The sequence below is a fragment of the Anser cygnoides genome, chromosome 29, assembly GCF_040182565.1.
Source record: "Anser cygnoides isolate HZ-2024a breed goose chromosome 29, Taihu_goose_T2T_genome, whole genome shotgun sequence".
Classification (NCBI taxonomy): Eukaryota; Metazoa; Chordata; class Aves; order Anseriformes; family Anatidae; genus Anser; species Anser cygnoides.
Genome location: NC_089901.1, coordinates 828033 through 846403, shown reverse-complemented (window position 1 = coordinate 846403; position 18371 = coordinate 828033). Strand labels below are relative to the sequence as shown.

Sequence of the window (18371 nt, the reverse complement as noted above, 5' to 3'; positions counted from 1 at the left end):
AGGTGGCCCTTGGCAGTGCCCTGTTGGTGGAAGGGTGCTGCAGGGCAGCGCTCAGCACGACCACATGGGATGGGGTCTGTGAGCACGGGCAGGGGGAAAGAAGAGGTGGGCGCAGAACAGCAGCTCCTGGCAGGGACAGATGCAGGCAGCAGAGAGAGGGGCACGTGGCCAGAAGGAGCTCTTGCCAGAAGCGCTGTGGCAGGGGGGCATTTGAGCACCTCGTGGCCATGCCCTGCATTTCAGACGCCTTCCCCTGGAGCAGACCTTCCGTGGCCTTCTCTTCCCCCTTCAGCCCATGAGCTGTGGGGCAGGCATGGCCAGCACAGCAGGCAGAGCCCACATGATAAGAAGCTCCCCAGCTCTGTCTGGCTCAGAGATATACCTGGATATAAGGTGAACATTCTGTCCAGCTGCACTTGGACTGGGGCTTCTCTGCTCTCAGCTGTCTCCAGTTTCTTCTCAAGAAAACACCTGAGTGGGATGGTCCTGCAGCTCACAGGGGTGTGACACAGGGCAGCTGTGAACAGGGCTGGTGGGCAGAGCTGCTCTGCTCAGTCTTCAACAAGGGACAGTCCCTTTGCCTCCTGGCACACAATGGATTTCACCAAGTGTTCACATGAACTGTCAGGGAGTTCAAGAATCCAGTATGTAAGCATTACAGGGGTAAATGGGATAAAATCAAGCAAAGAAAATGCCTGCAACTGTACTCTCCATTCAGATGAGTTATTTGCAACAAAACTGCAAAGCTCAGACCAGTGGAAAATTCAGACCAGTGGACTGAATTTTAGTTTCACCCATGTTCCTCCTTCCCTCCTGCTGCATATCAGTAAGGACTACTTTGCAGCCCGAATTAGCCCCAGCTTCCAGTGGCACTTTCAGCCAGCACCAGCTGGAGCTCAAGCAAGAGAGCTGATAAAAGGTTCTCGTACAAAGAGAAAGGCTTGGGCTCGGGGGTGCTCTAAACTTGCAATAGGTTTTCCTGAGGGAAGTCTGTTCTAACAATATTCTGTCTTTTCCTATTCAAAAGAAAACTGTGACCAATGTCAATAAATGCCCAACAGCAGCTCTGTGAGCGAGTTCCTCCTGCTGGCATTCGCAGACACGCGGGAGCTGCAGCTCCTGCACTTCGGGCTCTTCCTGGGCATCTACCTGGCTGCCCTCCTGGGCAACGGCCTCATCCTCACTGCTGTAGCCTGTGACCACCGCCTCCACACCCCCATGTACTTCTTCCTCCTCAACCTCGCCCTCCTTGACCTGGGATGCATCTCCACCACTCTCCCCAAAGCCATGGCCAATTCCCTCTGGGACACAAGGGCTATCTCCTATCAAGGATGTGCTGCCCAAATCCTCTTTTTAGTATTCTTGGTGGTAGCAGAGTATTTCCTTCTCACCATTATGGCCTACGACCGCTACGTTGCCATCTGCAAGCCCCTGCACTACAGGAGCCTCCTGGACAGCAGAGCTTGTGCCAAGATGGCAGCAGTTGCCTGGGGCAGTGGCTTTCTCAATGCTGTCCTGCACACAGCCAATACATTTTCCCTGCCCCTCTGCCAAGGCAATGCTGTGGACCAGTTCTTCTGTGAAATTCCCCAGATCCTCAAGCTCTCCTGCTCAGATGCCTACCTCAGGGAATTTGGAGTAGTTGTATTTAGTATTTCTGTATTATTTGGTTGTTCTATTTTCATTGTTATTTCCTATATTCAGATCCTCAGGGCCGTACTGAGGATCCCCTCTGAGCAGGGACGTCACAAAGCCTTTTCCACATGCCTCCCTCACCTGGCCGTGGTCTCCCTGATGGTCAGCACTGGCATGTGTTCCTACCTGAAGCCACCCTCCATCTCCTCCCCATCCCTGGACCTGGTGGTGTCTTTTCTGTACTCGGTGGTGCCTCCAGCAGTGAACCCCCTCATCTACAGCATGAGGAACCAGGAACTAAGGGATGCTGTAAGGACACTGGTAGAATACATAATTCTTCAGCGTATTCGCCTATAATAATATGCCTACAATCAGAAATCCTATTTTTTCCTCAGAAAATCTTATGACGATTTTTTCTTAGTATTTGTCTGTATTATTATTTCCTCTATTTTTTCTTATGTAAATATTATTATTTCTGGCCTCCTACTTGTTAATGATTTACCAATAGAACCTGGCTTCATGTGTAGATAAACCCAATAAGGAAGTCATCAGAAATTCACTGGTCTCAGCTGCCATCTCTTCCCATCTCCTCTGCAGCTGGGGGAGCAGCCCCAGCATGCAGGAGGGCTAAGGACCAAGAGCCCAGCTGCCACATGGAGGAGCAGCCCCAGAGGCCCTCAGGGCTGCCCCTCACTGCCTGCTGGGCTCTGCCTCTCTTCTGCCTTTGGGTCGGGTCTGCTGCTTCCCTGGATCCATGGCCGTGGCCAGCAGCAGGACGTGGCCTTTTCACTGCTGCTCTCTTCTGGCTTCCACACTGTTTTGTTGTGCTCTTCTATTTGGGTTATCCCTGAGGTCTCATATGCCTTGATGATAGTCCTGTTGTCTCTACATTGACATCCCTGTGGCTGCAGGCAGCAGTAGGCAATGTGCAGCCCTGGGTCACAGCTGGCCTTCCTGATAGCAGCACAGTAACAAAAGCGGCTGCTAAGGGCAAACCCAGAAGCCTGGACACCTCCTCCAAATGTCCTATCAGGAATAGAGCCAAGGGGTTGCTCCGTGCTCTTCTGTTTGGGGTTCTTCACGGAGTGAAACACACCATCCTAAAGTCCCAGGGTGGTCTGTGAGGGATCAAGGGCAGGACCAAGAGCGTTCTTTATGTGGCTCTTGCCCAAGCAGACAACAACTGGTCTTGGACTCGTCTGCATGGGACTGTGCCCTTTGCTGATCGGTGATGCCTGCTGGGAGAGTATGCTAGAGCTGCCAGGAGAAGTCTGGGGGTCGCCACAGGCAACATACAGTGCCGAGTGGGTGAATATGAGTTAATAGAAGCTCATAAAATGAGTGACCATCCAAAGAAGAGTCTGGTAAAGGAAAAGGTGAATCTGAGGAATAAGATAAGGAGGATCTGATATTGATAAGGAGGGCTCTGCAATGCCGGGGGAGACACTGAAGAACCACCAGCAGAAGGGCCATAAGATTGCAGAGTAATTGATATCCAACATCTCTGAGGCTTCATGGGCTAGGTCTAGTGCAGCACTCACCAGCCCTTTGTGCCCTTAGAGTCACCCCATGGCCCTGCCAAACACTGCCCTGTGCTGCTGAGCCATCAGCGCAGATGGAAAGGGGCTCAGCAGCAGAGATCTCCAGAGTTGGGTCTGCTGCCCACCCTGAGCAGCACGGGCAGGGGGGACTCCCCCAGGGGTCCCAGGGCACCACAATCCCTGGCTCTGCACAGCAGCACTGCCAGCTCGGGGCCCTGCAGGGAGAATGGGCGGAGAAGCAGCAATGGCCGGCCAGGCAGCACGGACACACTGCCCTGGTCAAGGCTCCCTGGGAGCAGGGATGGCCCTGGGGAAGAGCAGGGCAGCATTTCTGGACCTGCACAGATGGGTAAAGGAGAAAGGAGAAAGGTCTTTGTGCAGGCACCTGCTCCGGGCAGGCTGCTCTGTGTCTGGGCCAGGCCTCTTGTGCTGGCCCTGTGGGGCACAGGCACTCTGTGCTGGGGATCTCCCAGACAAGAGACCAGGGTTCCTGCAGCTTCACGGAACTCCATTTCCTGAGCCGTGGCTGGCCCCAGCCCGGGGGCTGCTGGGTAGGCCCAGAGCTGCCTTTGTCCCAGCAGCTGTGGTGCCTTGCGAGGGGCTGGGGCTGTGGTGGCCATGCCCAGAGCACTGCAGCAGCCTGCGGTGGGCACAGCCCTGGGGCCAGCCCAGCCTGGGCCGCTGGGCTGGGCTGGGCTGGGCTAGGGAGAGGGCAGGGATGTGGGGAGAGGTGGGCAGGGGCTGGGCTGGGCTAGGCTGGGCAGTGCGCGGCAGAGGGCAACAGCAGCATCAGGGAGCAGTGGGAGCATGCAGGGGAGGGCTCCCAGCAGGGCTTGGTGCTGCAGAGTCAGGGCTGCGCGAAGGGAGCCCAGAGCTGCAGGGGCAGGGGAGAGGAGGCCGCTCTGGGCCCTTGCTGGCCTGGGCAGAGCAGGAAGGGGACCCAAGGCATTCATCCCCGCACCCCAACCTGCTAGGACCTGCAATGCGGTCATGGAGCATCTAGGGCTAGGCTCTGTACCGCGGCCACGAGCCCTGCATGCCCTCCTCCTGCCACGCTCCATGCGGTGGCTGCAGCAGAGGGGACCCCCAGCCAGCTCCTGCATGGGGCTCTGCCACCAGTCTCGCCCCGGCCCTCTCCAGCGCCCTACTTGCTGCTCTGTAATGCACGCCAGGACCTCCCAGTGCATGCCGGCCAGCACATCTGCTGAGGGCCAGTGTGGCTGCTGCAGGGGCAGGGAGCTCAGCATGGCCCTTGCAGACCCCTGCCCTGGGCCTGCCTCTCCCCTTGTCCTCGGACCCGGCCTTGTCTCTGCTGGCAGGAGCACTCTTGGCATGTGCTTCCTGGCCTCCCGTCACCTCCACACAGCTGCTACCCACTCAGTCTGCTGGCACAAACATGTCCACACTAGCAGCACCTCCCCTTGGGCTGCTTCTCCTGGCCTCTCCCACCCTACTGCCTTGACTCCTTGTCTCTGCTGGGCCCCACCTTCCACACCCAAATGCGTCCCTTGGCTGTCACCTCCCCCTCCCCTGCCTCATGGGGTGACAGAGCCAGGGTGGGACGGATTACTTTATGTGATGCAGTTCTTGTGTAATTGGCATTGGTGATGGCACAAAGGGACAGTTCCTTCACCAGTAATCAACATCCTTCTTCATTTTAGGCCACAACTCAACATCCTTCACTGAGCTTCAAGTTTGTTTTTTTTTCTGTATCTTGTGGATGAACTGGATTAGGTCTCCCTGATTAGTCTGAGGCACAATGCAATGCCTTTTGCCTTCTACCACTACAGCACAATATGTATGACTTTCCCTTACTCTGTGCATTGACCTGATGAGTCATTTCACATTTTTCACTTTCATACCCGTAGTTGGAAGGGGACGATTTCCCAAAGTGGGGCAAGCTGATGGGTTCTGTCTCAGGCATTTGAAGTGTCCTGTTCTTGAGTCTTGCAGTCTGTATTTGTCACAGGTGACCCAGGATGATAAAAGGATATTCAGCTGTCTAGTAGGAACAAAGGAGAGTATCTTGGTGTCCTGGTTTCAGTTAGGACAGAGCTAATTTTCCTCCTAGTAGCTGGTAGGGTGCTATGTTTTGGATTAGGATGAGAAGAGTGCTGATAACATGCTGATGTTTTAATTGTTGCAGAACAGTGCTTACACCAAGCCAAGGACTTTTCAGCTTCTCGCTCTGTCCTGCCAGCGAGCAGGCTAGGGGTGCAACAGGAGCTGGGAGGGGACAGACCCAGGACAGCTGACCCAAACTGGCCAAAGGGTTATTCCATACCATCTGACATCATACTAAACAATATATAGGGGTGGCTAGGCGGGGTGGGGTGCCGGCTGCTCGGGGATAGGCTTGGCATTGGTCAGCAGGTGGTTAGCAATTGCATTGTGCATCATTTGTTTCGTACACATTATTATTAGTAATACTATTATTATCATTATCACTATTATCATTATTGTTATTATTATATTCCTGTCTTAATAAACTGTCTTTATCTCAACTCACCGGCTTCACTTTCCCGTTTCTCTCCCCCATCCCAGAGAGGGAGGGGGGAGGGTGAGCAAACGACTGTGTGGTGTTTAGCTGCCGGTCGGGTTAAACCACAACACTTGGGTTCCCAATGGCCATTTCAACTTTGGGTCAGTCTCAGGAATTCACTGAAGAAGGGGTGTGTCCTTGAAGGGGTTTGTGTGCTGGGCTGGACTGTAGTTGCAGGGTTAAAGAGCACTGCTGGCAGTGGAGGTGCCCTGGGAACTCCATCTATCTCCACCTGAATCCCCCAAGGGGCTCTGGTCTCCTGCAGGTCCTTTCTGACAGCTGCAAATCCAGGGAAGTACCTCAGATACAACGGGGTCTCTGGTGGTTTTTCCTGATTGCTTATGGTCAGACAGCAAAGCTCTCAATACCCAGTAATTTCTTTGGTACTTAACTAATAGAGCAACTACTCATCACTTCAAAAGATTCAATCCCTTCCATGAAATGTCAGACAGTGTAGTTTCTATCATGAAGAAATGTGAATTGTCAGGATGTAAATTCAGTGCAGGAGAAGAAATACTGGTGTTCACCTGTACTTGCATTGTCATTGCTTTCCCTGTCATGACGTGCTTCCTCATCTTCCAGGTACATCCACAAGTTTTTATTACACAGACCCTGCTCAAAGTCCCCTTTCCAGCTGCCTCTCTGGACCTATGGACTTCCCATGGTTCTCCTGGTTTGCCCTCCCCTTATTCTTTGATCATTCAGTTGGCTCTCACCCAACCCAGTTGCTGCTTTGAGCTTTGAGTTAGAAGCAGCCCAGCTTGCCCATGTATCAGCAGTCTGTCTAATTGTTTCCTTAGCAGGAAACTCATCATTTAGAATTGAATTCATATGATATGGATGAATACTAACACTATTGTTTATAATATCCTATCAATCAGTATAAAATACTTCTTCTACTGTCATGCTTTTGTGAAGATAAACATCACAGGAGGCATACAAGATGAGGAGATTGCTTTTTTTTTTTTTCTTTTTCTTAAATTGCTACATGAGATTGCTTTTTTTTTTTCTTTTTCTTAAATTGCTACATGTTTTCCTGTTCTTTGGTTGGAGATGGGAAAAAACCTTTTGCACCTGTGTGCAGCCAGGTCTCTTAGTAAGGCAGGTAGGAGCTGGTGCAAAGGGGCTGTAACATCCAGCTGAAGCCTTGAGTGAAGTCTGGTGTAAGGAAAGGAGAAGCAATTACCTGGTGGCCAATAAGAGAAATGGCAGGGCTGGGGTGGTGAGGAGCAAGGTTCTTCATGCAGTGTCAGATCTCAAGAGTCTGCTTTTCCTCCCTATGCAGGTCTCTGAAGGAGACACCCAGGATCAATATCAATTAGAGAATGATGCTCCAAGCTGAAATGCAACAAACTTCACCCTTTAAAATGAGAAAAGATTTTTATTAGGTGCTTTTTGAAATCTTCCTCCTTAACTAGAACATGAAATCTCTCAAATTAGCTGAACAAGTCTTGAAGTCTTGAAGAAAACTATGCAAGAGATGTAAGGAGTTTCTTCATTTTAATGAGTTCCATGGTGTATTTTGGTGCTGAGGCTATGAAGCTCAGATACTGAGAGGAGAATGATGCAATTGCTTGAGAAAGTAAAGTCAGAAGGAAAAGTTGAAGTGACTTGGAACATTAATGGGCCCCTCTGATGGCTATTACTAAGACAGCCTCCCCAGGGACTTGTTAGAGCAGCTAATTGGAGGCCATGATTACACACAGGTAAAGGCAGTGTGCTGAGAAAAGTCTTGGTTGATTTTAGTGAAGCAGGAGGACCAAGGCCTGACCGCACATACTGGGAGGGGAGATCCTGCACCCCATGTCTGGCTCAGGGCTCTTCCTGAAGGTCTGTGGGATGTGGTGAGCAGTGTGATGCCAGAGAAGAACAGTGGCATGACACCTCCCAGCCTCTGCACAGGGTTGTAAGGAAGCAAAGAGTCTCCATTGCAATGATGACATCTCATCTACTCATAAGCTCTAGCCAAGGGGACAAAAAGGTCAGGGCTGTTGGGACCTTCCTTTCTTGCCAGCACCCTCTGCCTTCTCTGCAGGCTGTGCTATGCTGTCCCACACTTTGCCCTATTCCCTGGAAGTCTGCAGACACCCATCTCTGTTCACCACCTTGCTCTCATCCCAGCCTTTCCATCACTTCACCAATGTCTCATCAACCCTCAGCAGCTGTTCCCTGAAACACAAAGCCAGGGTCTTATCACGGACACTCTTTGGATGACCTCTGGTACCACAGCACTGCCCTTTGAGGGACATTTCTTCCTCCTCGTGGCCAGTGCCAACCTTCCAAAGTGCACTATGTGGCAGTTTTTCAGTCCTGCTCTTTCTTACTGCCACAGAAAGCTCCATCAGGGTGGAAACCACTCCTAAAGTAGGCATCCCAACCCATCAGCCTTCTTGCATCCTGTCAGCCAAGCAGACACAAGTCACCTCACCAGCATCTTCCAAACCATGGGCCTGCTGCTGGCCTTGAAGCTTCTTGGCTAGACACAACCAAGCCTTGTGCCTCCTTGAAGGGAGGCCTTATGCCTCCTTGAATGGACAGGACAACCCATACTGGTGCCTTCTTTCTGCCTGGATCCTCCTGGGTATGTCGGCAGAGGGGATCCCACAGTCAGCATGCCAACCAGGTGCCTTCTGCTGGCCTACCAGGGCCACTGGCAGATGTCAGCCAAAAAGTACAGATCCCAGGTCTAAGTCAAGGGTGACCTGTCAGCTACTTCAGAGAGAAGTGACCTCACAGTCCCTTTCTGTGACACTTTCCTGCTGCTGCCCTATCAACTGCAGAGACAGAAGTGACCTCACAGTCACTGCCACAGTCACATTCCTCCTGCTGGTGTAGGATATCTTGAGGCAGAGCTGAGCTCATCAGATCATTCCCACCCATCTCCTCCTTGTTGCCTACAAGCTGATCAGATCCATGGCCCCCCACATTCATCTTTGAATGCCATGTGACTGCACAGCAACCTCACAATTCCTGCCCTGCCCCAAGGGGCCAAGCACCTGAAGTTAAGGGTTAGGAAAAGGGTTGAAGGTGAGAAGGTTGATGCACAGGAACAGGGGCTTTGGGTGTTAGTTGTTCAAGTATGAGATTAGGGACTAGGGCTCACCTTTCTGTGTTAGAGATTAAGCAAAGGTTTAGTGGGAGGGTTTGTTTTGCTTGGGGTATCAGGTCTGTGGGTAGGGTATGTGCAAGTTGTTTATTTTAGGGTTTTGTTTAGGTCTGCAAGAAGTCTAGGGCTAAATAGAGCATTTTAATGGTAGTGTTAAGGGCAGGGATCAGGGTGAGCAAGAGAGTAAAGGTAATGTAATGGGGCTACGGACTACTTTTGGCTTCAAGGGATATTGTGGTCAAACCTTAGAGCAGTGGGTTGCTGTCAGGGGGTGGAGTAGCATTTAGGTTTAGGTATTAATGTTACGGGTTAAAATAGGGTAAGGGCTTCACATGACTGCTTTAAGACAGCTTTACTGGAGGATAAACATTACCTGAACATTCTTATGTCTTCAAAATCATTAGCTTCTGCTGTCCAAGCTTCCCTATCCTCCCTCAAATCTCACATCATTCCCGTCCAGGCTTCTCCTGACTTCCCCAGTCAGTCATCTTCTCAGGGGCAGCTTTCTGATGTTGTTCATGATCTCAGAGTATCTGTCTCACCTCTGTTGGCTACTCTGTTCCTGAGAAAGAAGCAGCTCCTAAGCCAGCATGGAGAAGGACACAAAGATCTGTAGGAGCACCCTGCACAATGTGCCCAAGAGCTCTGCACCACCGCAGAAGTGTGTGCCCTGCCTACAAGTTTTGGCTCCAGAATGGCTCCTATGGATCCAGGGTAGCCTTTTCCAGGGCTTTATGCATGCTTCATTTTCCCACAGGCATCTTGGAGGCAGTGGCCCCCTCTGCGTAGAAAACTGAAAGCAGCCCTGAAGGATGACCAGATCTGGCCCACAAGGCTTTAAATAGGGTCTCCTCAATTATTCTGCAGTCTTATATGCCTTCACCTGCTGGCTCTTCAGTGCCTCGCCTGGCATTGCAGAGCCCTCCTTAGCCTCTGGACACCTCAGATTTGCTTTTCCCCCTAAAAGATTCTTTGGTCACTCATTTTATGAGGTTCTATTCACTACTCACTGAGCACGTTGTGCCTGGGTTCCCCTGACATCTCCTGGCAGCTCCAGATTCCTCTCCAGGCTGTCATCAGCCATCAGCCCCACTGCTGGGGACACATTCCCATGCAGATGAGTCCAAGACCAGTTGTTGTCTGCTTTGGTAAGTGCTGTCATAAAGGTAGCTCTTTTTCCTGCCCTTGGTCCCTCACAGACCAACCTGGGACTTTAGGACGGTGTGTTTCACTCCGTGAAGTACTTTCTAGTAGTACTAATACTAGTGCTAGTACTTTCAGCCTGTGTCCTTCACTCCATGATGAACCCCAGAATACGGAAGAGCAGGGAGCAACCCCTTGGCTCTATTCCTGATAGAACATTTGGAGGAGGTGTCCAGGCTTCTGGGTTTGCCCTTAGCAGCCGCTTTTGTTACTGTGCTGCTATCAGGAAGGCCAGCTGTGACCCAGGGCTGCACATTGCCTACTGCTGCCTGCAGCCACAGGGATGTCAATGTAGAGACAACAGGACTATCATCAAGGCATATGAGACCTCAGGGATAACCCAAATAGAAGAGCACAACAAAACAGTGTGGAAGCCAGAAGAGAGCAGCAGTGAAAAGGCCACGTCCTGCTGCTGGCCACGGCCATGGATCCAGGGAAGCAGCAGACCCGACCCAAAGGCAGAAGAGAGGCAGAGCCCAGCAGGCAGTGAGGGGCAGCCCTGAGGGCCTCTGGGGCTGCTCCTCCATGTGGCAGCTGGGCTCTTGGTCCTTAGCCCTCCTGCATGCTGGGGCTGCTCCCCCAGCTGCAGAGGAGATGGGAAGAGATGGCAGCTGAGACCAGTGAATTTCTGATGACTTCCTTATTGGGTTTATCTACACATCAAGCAGTGTTCTATCAGAAAATAATTAACCTGTAGGAGGCTAAGGGTAATATTTTATAAATCAGAAAAAATAGTTAGAGAAAATAATAGTACAGGTAGATAATAATAAAAAAGTATGTAAAAGCTTTCTGAGAAAACTGAGATTTCTGATTATAGGCATATTATTATAGGCGAATACGCTGAAGAATTATGTATTCTACCAGTGTCCTTACAGCATCCCTTAGTTCCTGGTTCCTCATGCTGTAGATGAGGGGGTTCACTGCTGGAGGCACCACCGAGTACAGAAAAGACACCACCAGGTCCAGGGATGGGGAGGAGATGGAGGGTGGCTTCAGGTAGGAACACATGCCAGTGCTGACCATCAGGGAGACCACGGCCAGGTGAGGGAGGCATGTGGAAAAGGCTTTGTGACGTCCCTGCTCAGAGGGGACCCTCAGCACAGCCCTGAAGATCTGAATATAGGAAATAACAATGAAAATAGAACAACCAAATAATACAGAAACACTAAACACAACTACTCCAACTTCCCTGAGGTAGGCATCTGAGCAGGAGAGCTTGAGGATCTGGGGAATTTCACAGAAGAACTGGTCCACAGCATTGCCTTGGCAGAGGGGCAGGGAAAATGTATTGGCCGTGTGCAGGACAGCATAGAGAAAGCCACTGCCCCAGGCAGCTGCTGCCATCTTGGCACAAGCTCTGCTGTCCAGGAGGCTCCCGTAGTGCAGGGGCTTGCAGATGGCAATGTAGCGGTCGTAGGCCATGAGAGTGAGAAGGGAATACACCGCTCCAACCAAGAAGAGTGAAAAGAGAATTTGTGTAGCACATCCTTCATAGGAGATTGCCCTGGTGTCCCACAGAGAATTGGCTATGGCTTTGGGGAGAGTGGTGGAGATGGATCCCAGGTCTAGGAGGGCGAGGTTGAGGAGGAAGAAGTACATGGGGGTGTGGAGACGGTGGTCGCAGGCTATGGCTGTGAGGATGAGGCCATTGCCCAGGAGGGCAGCCAGGTAGATGCCCAGGAAGAGCCCGAAGTGCAGGAGCTGCAGCTCCCGTGTGTCTGCAAATGCCAGCAGGAGGAACTCGGTGATGGAGCTGCTGTTGGCCATTTGCTGTTTCTGGGCATGGGGTCCTGCCCAAGGAACAGAAAAACAGTGGTAGTTTACAACAGAGTTATCTTGGAAAAAATATTTCCATTTTTCATTTAAGCCTCCGTTTCTCATTTCAGAGGAAAACTCATTCCATTTTTCATTTAATCCCTCCCAAACGATTCTCCACTTCCATTCAGACTTTTGGCAGGTCCCTTTCATGGCTTCTGACTGATGCTGCTTGAGGGTTCCACTGAGAGCACGGACTCTCTGTGGGCAATGTGGGAGTCAGTCCTGCCGTAAAGCAAGATCATATGGTGATTTCTATTTTGTTTCTTTTGTTCCAGCTGCCCCACCACACCTGAAGGTTGTTTAGAAGGCATAAATCCTAAGCATTTCTACTGTACTTAAGTAAAACGCTGTGCATCATCAAAGGGATGCTGTCCTTAGTGCAGTGTCCTTTGGAGAGCCCATCGAGTCTGTCTGTCAGTCCTAGTGTCAACTGCCCTCTGCTGGTGTCTCTTTGGAGAGAAGAATACAGCCTCAAAGCACACACACCCAGATCCCTCACCCTGTCCCTGTACTCCCCTTCCCCCAAGCACACTGAGGGCTCACTCCATGGGCTTGTGAAACCCCCATCCCCAGCCAGCCTGGAAACAAGAACAGCAGCAGCATGGCCAGGTGCAGAAGCCAGGAGGAATGCTAGCATGCTGCTGCCAGGGGAGGCAAGGCCAGGGAGGGACAGACGGACATTCAGCAGACCCTCCTCTGCTGCAGCTCTGCCTGCAGAGGAGGCAGGTCATGCTCATAGCAAATGCTTTGTGCTCTGCTTTGGCCTGCAGACACTTCCCAAAGACAGGAGGCTTGTAGCTCCTAAAGATCAGCTTGGATCAAACCTGAGAGGACCACAATATGATGTTGGTGCGGTCTGTGAGATGAGGTTTGGGAAGGTACTTTACAAATTTCATCACTGACATATTGATCTCTCAGTGCAATGCTCCAGGAGTCTCAGTTTCCTGTACAATCCTGTACAAAAGGAATCTGAAAGCACAGACTGCAGAAAAATCCTTACCCTTCAGATAAATCAAGCCTTGATCTTCCTCTTCAAATGCCCCCTCATAAATGCCATTCTTTAAAGCACAGCAGAGCCAGAGAGAACAATCTGGACAGTTGCTGTATCAGGCATCTAATGTGCCAGATGTAGAGGACCCTTTTGGCAACTGCACCTGCATTGCCCTGCTGCCAGAGACTCACAGTGTCAAGAGTCTGCAGATCTGTCCTGCCACACACTGCCCTCTCTTGTTGCACTCCTCACTGCCTCCAAGCTCTCTCTCCTTCTCTCCTCTCCCCGTGCCACCTGCGGTCAGAGCCCCCAGCCCTGATGTGTTGTGCAGAGGAGCTGCTCCTGGGCAGAGCTGTCTCTCTGCACCAGGGCCCTCTTGCCAGGAGCTCCCCTTGGGCCCAGGAGCCTGGCCCAGCTCAGCAGCACAGCACCCGACCATGGCATCATAGAATCATAGAATATCCTGAGTTGGATGGGACCCATAAGGATCATCAAGTCCGACTCTGATTGCTTGCTCTGTGCCATTGGGCTCCCTCGAGGTGTCCCCAAGGCCTCAGAGCTGACAGCTCCTTAAGTCTCTCCTGGGGTGTGGTGTTTCAAGCAGACTGAATTCATCACTGACTGATCCTCTCTGTAGATATCAGAGACTGATTTTTTAAAATGTGATTTGTGCTGTTGGACTGTGGTTGTCAAACAAGTTGTGCTTTAACCTGTCAGACACCTCAGCACCACACAGATGTTAGCTCACAACCTCCCCCCTAAAGATAATGAGTTGAAATAAAGATAGTTTCAAAGGACAGAAAATAAATATGAAAATGAAATGAATATGAAAATGAAATACTACTAATAATAAATAATAAATTTTATTTTTATTATTATTATATGTATAAAGCAAGTGATGCACAATGCAATTGCTCATCACACACTGACCCATGCCCAACCTTTCCCCAAGCAGGGGTCCCCCTGAATCTGGACAGCCTGCATTAGGATCTCCTGTGCAGCTCCCTAGAACTTACTTTGGTTTAGGGCAATACAAGCTTTCAGAAGGATCTGGAACATTTGCTTCCCTTTCTCAAATACTTCTTCTGCTGTGCTACCCCATGTAGTGATGTCATTAAGGTATTGCAGGTGTTCAGGAGCTTCCCCCTATTCTAGAGCAGTCTGGATTAGCCCATGGCAAATGGTAGGGCTGTGCTTCCAGCCCTGTGGCAGTCAATTCCAGGTGGACAGGACGGCCCTCCATGTGAAAGCAAAGCGTGGCCTTCACACTGCTGCCAAAGGGATGGAGAAAAATGCATTAGCAATATTAATTGTGGCATAGCACTCGGCTGCCTTTGACTCCAGTTCGTACTGAATGAAGTTCTAGCATGCCCGGCACAGCAGCACTCAGCGGTGTTGTGACTTCATTCAGGCCACAGAAGTCCACTGTTATTTTTCACTCACCATCAGAATTTTGCACTATCCATATGGGACTATTAAAGGTTGAGCAAGTGTTGCTGATCATTCCTTGGCTCTCCAGTCAATGAACCAGCTCATGCATGGGAATCAGGGAGTCTCTGTTAATGCAATATTGCCTCAGGTGCACTGTTGCGGTAGCGATTGACACCTGCTGTACATTGGCCATCAGCACCTCCACAGCAGAAGGGTCCTGTGAAAGAGTGGGCCAGGTAGACAACTGTTGCCTGTCCTCTGTCTCCAAGGCAGCTATGCCAATATCCTTGTGGATCTCTGAAGTACCCTCTCCTGAAGCAGTCTATGTCAAGGTTGCACAGATCCTCCAGGTCAGTCTCAATGGGTTGCTTTTGCCACTCCTGCCCAGTTAGACTCACTTCAGACTCCAATTCAGTTAACCCTTGGGTTTGATGTGCCAGGCCAATAATCCTCAAAGTCCAAGACACCCAATTGTCCCCTTCCTCCCCCTGGATGGAGGCTGGGCCCCTCTAGTCCTGCTCATAGTATTCATTACTCTGTTTGGAGGACTGCCCACTAGAAACCGGAGCAGAAATTTTCTCAGAACTCCTTTTTGCGAATGCTTTTCCTTGCGCCTCATGTATCCGTGCCTCTAGGGTCGAGGTAGATTTTTGCATCCCATTTTCTCATGGCCTTTCCATGGTCACACAGTCACAACCACAGGGTGAGACGTAGTATGCCCCCACTATATCAACTTTCTTGAGCAGAGTGATGCTTACACCTGATAGTTGAGATATTGGTTCGTGCAGGTGGGAAGGAAGATGTATTCTCTTGTAGTTTTTGCACCTCATGAGAAAGTTTCTCTCGAGACAAGCCCATAGGGAAGAAGAGAGACTTTCTTTGTAATGCCATAGTTGCCTAGCCAATTCATCCACTGTGGGTTCCTCTTGGTCTTTCTTGGTCATTACTGCCAATGGGCTGGCATGTGGTGCACTCTGTTCAAACTTCTGACACATGGGTCATGTGCACTTGACTTCATCTGGATCTTTGGACAGCTGTTCATTGTCTAGGTTTCTACAAATCACCTTCAGCATGGCTAATTCCTTCAGGTACCAGATAACCCTCTCCATGGTGGTCCACTTGCCTGGTTGACATACAAGATATTTCTTGAAGGGATAGCTTTCCTTGACACCTGACAGGATTAAGTTCCTTGTGTTTTTTTTCCAATGGCTTTGCCAATAACTCCTTCTGTAGAGGGTGATTCCGGCTGCTTGGCTTCCCTCTCCTCTAATTCCAGGCTATTGGCACTGTTGTCCCAGCAATGGAGCAGCCAGATGACGACATACTCACCAAGACGATGGCTGAAATAATTTCCCATATCTCATAGCTTACACTGGGAAAGGGATCACTTGGTTTCTGATGTTTATATGATCTCTTCTTTTTTGTCCTTCTGCTTCCATGATGGCCCAACTTTGGAGAAACCTGCCTCATCTTCTTCCTAACTTTCATGTCCGGGTAGGAGTTTCTTTCCTTTCTAAAGAAAAACTGACTTTTTTGAAAACAGACCCATTGTTTTCTCTTGCATGTAGAGGCAACCAATACTGACACAGGTTGGTTCTCTGGCCCAGCCATGAGGCCCATGATAGGGGCTGGTTTGGCTGCAGGGCCCAACACAGGAACTGTTCTGGCTGCAGGGTCTTTCAGAGGAGTTGGAGTAGCTACAGGGCCTATCTCAGGTTTTGGAGTGGCTATAGTTTCTGTCACAGGGGTCAGTTTAACTTTGGGCCCATCTCAGGAGCTGGAGCAGCTGCAGGACCTTTTTCAGGGTTTGGAGTGGCTGCTGGACCTTCACAAGGGTTGTAGTGGCTCCTGGGCCTGTCAGAGGGGCTGGTGTGTGCCTGCAGGAAAAGTCATAGGGATGGGGGAGGAGTTGATTGTGGCTTGTTAAGCATAGTTCAAGGCCCAGCACATTGCAGTGATTTGTGTCTCTTTGGAATTGCCAGGGTGACCACACACCTTTTTCAAGCATTTCACAGTGGTTTTTTTTTAAGGATTCTGCACTTACTCATAGGTTAAGTTCCAAAGCGCTGGAGGTGCCCACTGCTCTAGGTGCCTGCCCATATCCTCCCACACTCCCTGCCACTCCTAACTCTCCTGCCTTGGGGCAGATCTCTGGATGGCATGCTGAAGTAGCTGTTTAAATTTAAACAAAAGCTGAAACACATTCAGGAGATGTAACAATAGGAACATGCTGGTTTGAGCATCCCAAGGATATTCAAAGCTTTGAAGAGCTACTGTAATTAGCCTGCAGGAGAAGGGGGAGGTGAAGCAGAAAGGGAGAGTGAAGAAGTAAGGAAAAGTGTCCTCTCCTTGTCTCCCCCATGGCTTGGTTTCTTGAGGAGAAAATGTCAAGAGTGTAATTCTTAATAGTTTCTGAGTGATGGTTCCCAAGGTATGGAAGTAAAGGCAATGCTGAGTACCAGATTAGTTTCATGACAAGGATTTTTATCATAAGGCAGTCTTACACAATACTTCAAAAGAATAAACTTAGCCAGCCATCATAAAAGATAAACAGCATGACAGGGAAGACATACTGTAAGTAACGTGTTATACAACACAATTCTGAAATGAAGCAGAACAGACCTGAGATTTAAAAAAAAAAAAAAAATCAACTTTGTGGTCAGCAACTATTAAAATCATCTAATTCTTGTAATAGCTTTCATTTTTTTCTGTTTGTTTTTTAACATGCTGTGGTCAGATCTGTCATTGGCTCAAACTTTGTGCTCCGTGTTGGGCACCAAAAAGAGTGTGGTTTAACCCGGCAAGCAGATCAGCACCACACAGCCATTCACTCACACACACACCCTGCTACACCCCCAGCGGATGCAGGAGAGAATGAGGGGGAAAAAAAAGAAAAAGAAAAAAAATATCATGTGTTGAGATAAGACAATTTAATAGGACAGAAAGTGAAGACAAATAATACGAACAATGATGATGATGATCATGATGATGATTGCCTGTCCCAAAGCAGTGGTGCCCCCTACCCTGGCCAGCCACCCATATTGATTGTTCAGCATGATGTCATGCGGTATGGAACATCCCTTTGGCCACTTGGGGTCAGCTGTCCTGGTTCTGTCCCCCCCAGCTTCTCAGGCACCCCCAGCCCTCCACTGCCGGGCAGCAACTAAACCATCAGTGTGTAATCAGCATTCTTGTCATGCTAAATCCAAAACACAGCATCATACCAGCTACTAGGAGGAAAATTAACTCAATCCTAGCCAACACCAGGACAACCGTAGACTAAGGGCATGATATCTCTGTGTGTATATCAAAAGAGAAAAGGTGGTGGTGATTAATTGGAAAGTACTGGAGCTGAGCATGATGCAGATGGTATGGAATATAGGGTGGATATTGTCCTCGTTTTGGCTGGGATAGACTTAATTTTCTTCCTACTAGCTGGTATGGGGCAGTGTTTTGTATATAGGACGCAGTTCCAGACAAAACAACAGCATGCATGAGAGGGAAGAACAGAAAAAGTGGAATCGGGCAGCCTTCCAACCCCTACTCTTCTCTGAGTCTGTGCTGCAATTCCATTCAACTACTTACTCCTGTATTGGCCAAACTGTCTTGCAAATCCTGTTGCTGTTATCTTGTGGGAGACAGCATAATCAGGGTGAGTCATCTGCATGCAGACATTAACACCTGACACATTGTAACATCAGTCCAGGGAAACCCTGAGAAACTGTAGGATTTTGCCTACAGAAACCTGCTGACATTTGCAAGGAGAAGAGTCCTAGTCCTGCACTGGAGGAAGAGGAACCCCACACATGAGGGCAGACTGGGACCCTACTTAGATAGCAATGCCCAGGAGGAGGAGTGCCTGGGCATCACGAGGGATGCCATATGAGCTGTGGTGCTGCTCACCAGCTTCCTACACAGCTGCCTTACGAGGGGAATGGCCACCAAGAAAATCTGAGTTATCAGACTCAACTCAGATCCAGTGTGGTACCACATGGTCAAGGGTTTACAGCCCGCAGGAAAAAAGTTGCAGGCCTGGGAGTCCCTTGGACAGTCTGGTATAGAGAGGAGCAAGGACTTTGGCAAGGCTGAAAGTCCCAACAAGAG

At 50.0% G+C, this 18371-nt stretch overlaps 2 protein-coding genes across 2 annotated transcripts; one reads left to right on the top strand and one right to left on the bottom strand.

The window, feature by feature from the left end:
- The first annotated feature begins 671 nt into the window (after positions 1–671).
- LOC136787355 (olfactory receptor 14C36-like) lies at positions 672–1992 on the top strand. Its single transcript, XM_066984535.1, has one exon. The coding sequence runs from the start codon at positions 1051–1053 to the stop codon at positions 1990–1992; it is 942 nt and encodes a 313-aa protein (XP_066840636.1). The 5' UTR covers positions 672–1050.
- Positions 1993–10852: 8860 nt separating this feature from the next.
- Positions 10853–11794, bottom strand: LOC136787354 (olfactory receptor 14C36-like). Its single transcript, XM_066984534.1, has one exon. The coding sequence runs from the start codon at positions 11792–11794 to the stop codon at positions 10853–10855; it is 942 nt and encodes a 313-aa protein (XP_066840635.1).
- Between the last annotated feature and the right edge of the window lie 6577 nt (positions 11795–18371).